At 46.6% G+C, this 6854-nt stretch overlaps 1 protein-coding gene across 1 annotated transcript in view; it reads right to left on the bottom strand.

Annotated features, from left to right (window-relative positions):
- LOC128686994 (putative neural-cadherin 2) overlaps window positions 1-6854 on the bottom strand; it is a 919537-nt gene that overhangs the window by 74677 nt on the left and 838006 nt on the right. Inside the window, exon 10 of the mRNA XM_070082349.1 lies at window positions 469-636. Coding sequence (XP_069938450.1) covers window positions 469-636 — 168 coding nt within the window. The remainder of the gene's footprint in view (window positions 1-468; window positions 637-6854) is intronic.

The raw sequence follows: 6854 nt of genomic DNA, 5'->3' as shown, positions 1-6854 counted from the left end.
CACTCGAGCTTTAGGTAGCGATTGGCTATGTGGGCTGTTAAATGTTGAACTTCGCTGTAAGGAGTTAAGTGTATTAAAGTGCACATTTTAACAACTCTGTGGATAGTGACTGAAATAAAAGAGTACTTTCAAGGGAACAGTGAGAATAAGAAGAGAGTTCTTCCAACCTTTATCTTAGGATACAGAGCCTTTAACCTAGCATTTACTTCGCTGTGGGAAGATGCAAAATAACGTACACATAACAGTTTGAAAATGGAGAAGATATTTGACTTTAGAAAAATTTAATTATAATACGGAAAAACGTGGCTATGGGAAAACATCAGAGGCAGGATCCCACAAGGAAAAGTAAAAGACTTGAACGTATTTTTCTTAATAAATGAGCTGCTATAGGTAACGAAAAACAATTAAGACTTGACAACACTGACGTACCGCAACACAAATCTGACGCTTGACACAAAGTTGACGTACCATGTCTGTAACTTGGACCTTAAAGCGGAAGCCTCGTCTGTGGTCGGCGTCCTCGTAGTCCAGGGTTTCGGTTGCTCGTAGGTTTCCCCAGGGTAGAGCCGCCCCGCCGTCACCGCTGCCACCCTCCACCCGAAACATCTGCCACCCACGCCCGCTCCCTGGCACAACCTGCATGGACAACCTAACCTCATAATAGCGATTGTTTTCTAACGCATTTGACTGCGTTTATGTTAGCACGAACTAAACAACCACCTCCTCTGGTTAACTAGGTTACTATTACAAGATCTACGTTAATTTAAGATATTTTAGATTAAATTTGACAAAGGTAGATTAACATTAACCTATTTATACTTAATTTTAATACACACACACACACACACACACACACACACACACACACATATATATATATATATATATATATATATATATATATATATATATATATATATATATATATATATATATATATATTCTTCTTCTTTCTTCTTTCAACGTACCAGCCGTATCCCACTGAGGCGGGGTGGCCCAAAAGAAAAAACTGAAGTTTCTCCTTTTAAATTTAGTAATATATACAGGAGAAGGGGTTACTAGCCCCTTGCTCCCGGCATTTTAGTCGCCTCTTACGACACGCATGGCTTACAGAGGAAGAATTCTGTTCCACTTCCCCATGGAGATAAGAGGAAATAAACAAGAACAAGAATTAGAAAGAAAATAGAAGAAAACCCAGAGGGGTGTGTATATATATGCTTGTACATGTATGTGTAGTGTGACCTAAGTGTAAGTAGAAGTAGCAAGACTTACCTGTAATCTTGCATATTTATGAGACAGACAAAAGACACCAGCAATCCTACCATCATGTAAAACGATTACAGGCTTTCGTTTTACACTCACTTGGCAGGACGGTAGTACCTCCCTGGGCAGTTGCTGTCTACCAACCTACTACATTATATATATATATATATATATATATATATATATATATATATATATATATATATATATATATATATATATATATATATATATATATATTGCTAAAGACACGTGTATTTATAAATGGTTCATAAATATTAGAGGGTTAACTAATAAATATTTAATTAATTATATATAGAGAGAAAATAAACAAGCTAAGCAAGGGTATAATATAAATATATTTGCCCCTTATGGCAGATATAATATAACAAAAATATATGTATTACTATAACAGAGGGAAAATAAACAAGAAAAAGCTTCTCGGAACAACTCTGATTGAAATTAGGACCGTGATTTTCTTTCGATAAGTTTATGAATTAGACACAGATGCAACATCTGGACATCTTTATTAAGAGATGTTTCGCCCACTAGAGCCTTCATTAATGCTAAAGCGTCCTGTAGGAGTCACCTACATCCATTAGTGGGCCCCGCCCCCATGTGACCACCATTACTACTCCTGCATCGCTCTACTTTTTCCACCTCAGTTGGCTCATGTCCCTGTGTTAGATTGTTTAAGTGCCCGGTGGGTGAAATGTATCTCAATAAACATGTCTAAGTGGTGTTGCACATGTGTTTTATTGAATGAGGCAGCAACTGAAGCTCACTCAATAAATCACAGACACACACAGACACACACAGACACACACACACACACACACACACACACACACACACACACACACACACACACACACACACACACACACACACACACACACACATTTCCCAAGAAAAGCCTCAGTTAAATGAGTTAAGTTCCAAACAGAGTCCAACACCCGAGTTTCATTTACACTATTTTAAGACGAGCAGCTTCCTATGTTAAACTTATTTGATACTGGTACTAAGTAGTCTTGCTTCCTCTTCGTCTAAGTAAAAGTTTATTATGCTCCTGTTGTAAGGGATCTAGAGCTTTACAAAACAATCAATATTGTTATTATTATTAGTAGTAGTAGTAGTAGTAGTAGTAGTATTAGTATTAGTATTAGTATTATTACTAATGTCTGTATTTATGTTGTTCAGTTGACATTTTGTCAATGGAAATATGTTAAGTTGCCTGGATAATCCGATAGTCATGATAACTCTACAGTGCCAAGAGAATTCAACAGTGCATGATAACACTGTCAAGATAACTCAACTGTATCAAGATAACTCAGCAGTGTCAAGATCTCAACACTGTCCAGAAAGTTAAGCAGTGTCAAGATAATTCAACAGTGTCCAGAAAATTCAGCAGTGTCAAGATAACTCAACAGTGTCAGGATAATTCAGCAGTGTCAAGATAACTCAACAGTGCTAAGATAACTCAACAGTGTCCAGAAAATTCAGCAGTGTCAAGATAACTCAACAGTGTCAAGATAACTCAACAGTGTCAAGATAACTCAACAGTGTCAAGATAACTCAACAGTGTCAAGATAACTCAACAGTGTCAAGATAACTCAGCAGTGTCAAGATAACTCAAAAGTGTCAAGATAACTCAGCAGTGTCAAGATAACTCAACAGTGTCAAGATAACTCAACAGTGTCAAGATAACTCAACAGTGTCAAGATAACTCAACAGTGTCAAGATAACTCAGCAGTGTCAAGATAACTCAAAAGTGTCAAGATAACTCAGCAGTGTCAAGATAACTCAGCAGTGTCAAGATAACTCAACAGTGTCAAGATAACTCAGCAGTGTCAAGATAACTCAACAGTGTCAAGATAACTCAACAGTGTCAAGATAACTCAACAGTGTCAAGATAACTCAACAGTGTCAAGATAACTCAGCAGTGTCAAGATAACTCAAAAGTGTCAAGATAACTCAACAGTGTCAAGATAACTTACCAGTGTCCAGAAAATTCAGCAGTGTCAAGATAACTCAGCAGTGTCAAGTAAACAGGGTCAAGATAACTCAACAGTGTCAAGATAACTCAGCAGTGTCAAGATAACTCAGCAGTGTCAAGATAACTCAGCAGTGTTAAGATAACTCAACAGTGTCCAGAAAATTCAGCAGTGTCAAGATAACTCAACAGTGGCAAGATAACAGTGTCAAGATAACAACATCAACATAACTCAAGAATGTGTAGCTCCTCTAACAGACGGCGCACAGCCTTGACCTGTAATTAACGAAGTCGTTAAGTAGCGGGATCCAGCATCTTAAACTTAGGCTAACAGAAACGACTGTTGTTAATTAATGGATATTATGCGTAATGACTATTATTTCAGTGATCCCTTAATTAACACATCGAGATAGTGTGGTGGTGGTGTGGTGGAGAACTAAGCAGGTGGGTCAGTCTGGAGTGGTGGTGGAGAACTAAGCAGGTGGGTCAGTCTGGAGTGGTGGTGGAGAACTAAGCAGGTGGGTCAGTCTGGAGTGGTGGTGGTGTTGTGGAGAACTGAGCAGGTGGGTCAGTCTGGAGTGGTGGTGGAGAACTAAGCAGGTGGGTCAGTCTGGAGTGGTGGTGGAGAACTGAGCAGGTGGGTCAGTCTGGAGTGGTGGTGGAGAACTGAGCAGGTGGGTCAGTCTGGAGTGGTGATGGAGAACTGAGCAGGTGGGTCAGTCTGGAGTGGTGGTGGAGAACTGAGCAGGTGGGTCAGTCTGGAGTGGTGGTGGAGAACTGAGCAGGTGGGTCAGTCTGGAGTGGTGGTGGAGAACTGAGCAGGTGGGTCAGTCTGGAGTGGTGGTGGAGAACTGAGCAGGTGGGTCAGTCTGGAGTGGTGGTGGAGAACTGAGCAGGTGGGTCAGTCTGGAGTGGTGGTGGAGAACTGAGCAGGTGGGTCAGTCTGGAGTGGTGGTGGAGAACTGAGCAGGTGGGTCAGTCTGGAGTGGTGGTGGAGAACTGAGCAGGTGGGTCAGTCTGGAGTGGTGGTGGAGAACTGAGCAGGTGGGACAGTCTGGAGTGGTGGTGGAGAACTGAGCAGGTGGGTCAGTCTGGAGTGGTGGTGGAGAACTGAGCAGGTGGGTCAGTCTGGAGTGGTGGTGGAGAACTGAGCAGGTGGGTCAGTCTGGAGTGGTGGTGGAGAACTGACCAGATGGGTCAGTCTGGAGTGGTGGTGGAGAACTGAGCAGGTGGGTCAGTCTGGAGTGGTGGTGGAGAACTGAGCAGGTGGGTCAGTCTGGAGTGGTGATGGAGAACTGAGCAGGTGGGTCAGTCTGGAGTTGTGGTGGAGAACTGAGCAGGTGGGTCAGTCTGGAGTGGTGGTGGAGAACTGACCAGATGGGTCAGTCTGGAGTGGTGGTGGAGAACTGAGCAGGTGGGTCAGTCTGGAGTGGTGGTGGAGAACTGAGCAGGTGGGTCAGTCTGGAGTGGTGATGGAGAACTGAGCAGGTGGGTCAGTCTGGAGTGGTGGTGGAGAACTGAGCAGGTGGGTCAGTCTGGAGTGGTGGTGGAGAACTGAGCAGGTGGGTCAGTCTGGAGTGGTGGTGGAGAACTGGGCAGGTGGGTCAGTCTGGAGTGGTGGTGGAGAACTGAGCAGGTGGGTCAGTCTGGAGTGGTGGTGGAGAACTGAGCAGGTGAGTCAATCTGGAGTGGTGGAGAACTCAGCAGGTGAGTCAGTCTGGAGTAGTGGAGAACTGAGGAGGTGGGTCAGTCTGGAGTGGTGGAGAACTCAGCAGGTGGGTCAGTCTGGAGTAGTGGAGAACTGAGTAGGTGAGTCAGTCTGGAGTGGTGGAGAACTCAGCAGGTGAGTCAGTCTGGAATGGTGGAGAACTGAGTATGTGGGTCAGTCTGGAGTGGTGGAGAACTGAGCAGGTGGATCAGTCTGGAGTTGTGGAGAATTGAGTAGGTGGGTCACCCTGGGGTGGTGGTGGAGTGGTGAAGGACTGAGCAGGTGAGTCAGTCTGGAGTGGTGGTAGTGATGTGGTGGAGAACTGAGCAGGTGAGTCAGTCTGGAGTGGTGGTAGTGGTGTGGTGGAGAACTGAGCAGGTGAGTCAGTCTGGAGTGGTGGTAGTGGTGTGGTGGAGAACTGAGCAGGTGGGTCAGTCTGGGTATTGATGGAGTTGTGGAGAATTGAGCAGGTGGGTCAGTCTGAAGGTGATGGTAATGGTGTGGTGGAGAATTGATTAGTTGAGTCAGCCTGGAGTGTTGGTAGTGATGTAGTGGAGAACTGAGCAGGTGGGTGAGTCTGGAGTGGTGGTAGTGGTGTGGTGGAGAACTGAGCAGGTGGGTGAGTCTGGAGTGGTGGTAGTGGTGTGGTGGAGAACTGAGCAGGTGGGTGAGTCTGGAGTGGTGGTAGTGGTGTGGTGGAGAACTGAGCGGGTGGGTCAGTCTGGAGTGGTGGTAGTGGTGTGGTGGAGAACTGAGCAGGTGGGTGAGTCTGGAGTGGTGGTAGTGGTGTGGTGGAGAACTGAGCGGGTGGGTGAGTCTGGAGTGGTGGTAGTGGTGTGGTGGAGAACTGAGCAGGTGGGTGAGTCTGGAGTGGTGGTAGTGGTGTGGTGGAGAACTGAGCAGGTGGGTCAGTCTGGAGTGGTGGTAGTGGTGTGGTGGAGAACTGAGCAGGTGGGTGAGTCTGGAGTGGTGGTAGTGGTGTGGTGGAGAACTGAGCGGGTGGGTCAGTCTGGAGTGGTGGTAGTGGTGTGGTGGAGAACTGAGCGGGTGGGTCAGTCTGGAGTGGTGGTAGTGGTGTGGTGGAGAACTGAGCGGGTGGGTCAGTCTGGAGTGGTGGTAGTGGTGTGGTGGAGAACTGAGCAGGTGGGTCAGTCTGGAGTGGTGGTAGTGGTGTGGTGGAGAAATGAGCAGGTGGGTCAGTCTGGAGTGATGGTAGTGGTGTGGTGGAGAACTGAGCAGGTGGGTCAGTCTGGAGTGGTGGTAGTGGTGTGGTGGAGAAATGAGCAGGTGGGTCAGTCTGGAGTGGTGGTAGTGGTGTGGTGGAGAACTGAACAGGTGGGTCAGTCTGGAGTGGTGGTAGTGGTGTGGTGGAGAACTGAACAGGTGGGTCAGTCTGGAGTGGTGGTAGTGGTGTGGTGGAGAACTGAGCAGGTGGGTGAGTCTGGAGTGGTGGTAGTGGTGTGGTGGAGAACTGAGCGGGTGGGTCAGTCTGGAGTGGTGGTAGTGGTGTGGTGGAGAAATGAGCAGGTGGGTCAGTCTGGAGTGGTGGTAGTGGTGTGGTGGAGAACTGAGCGGGTGGGTCAGTCTGGAGTGATGGTAGTGGTGTGGTGGAGAACTGAGCAGGTGGGTGAGTCTGGAGTGGTGGTAGTGGTGTGGTGGAGAACTGAGCAGGTGGGTCAGTCTGGAGTGGTGATAGTGGTGTGGTGGAGAACTGAGCAGGTGGGTGAGTCTGGAGTGGTGGTAGTGGTGTGGTGGAGAACTGAACAGGTGGGTCAGTCTGGAGTGATGGTAGTGGTGTGGTGGAGAACTGAGCAGGTGGGTGAGTCTGGAGTGGTGGTAGTGGTGTGGTGGAGAACTGAGCGGGTGGGTCAGTCTGGAGTGGTGGTAGTG

This window comes from Cherax quadricarinatus, chromosome 7 (assembly GCF_038502225.1).
Source record: "Cherax quadricarinatus isolate ZL_2023a chromosome 7, ASM3850222v1, whole genome shotgun sequence".
NCBI classification, from domain to species: domain Eukaryota; kingdom Metazoa; phylum Arthropoda; class Malacostraca; order Decapoda; family Parastacidae; genus Cherax; species Cherax quadricarinatus.
This window is presented reverse-complemented; position numbering and strand designations above follow the sequence as displayed.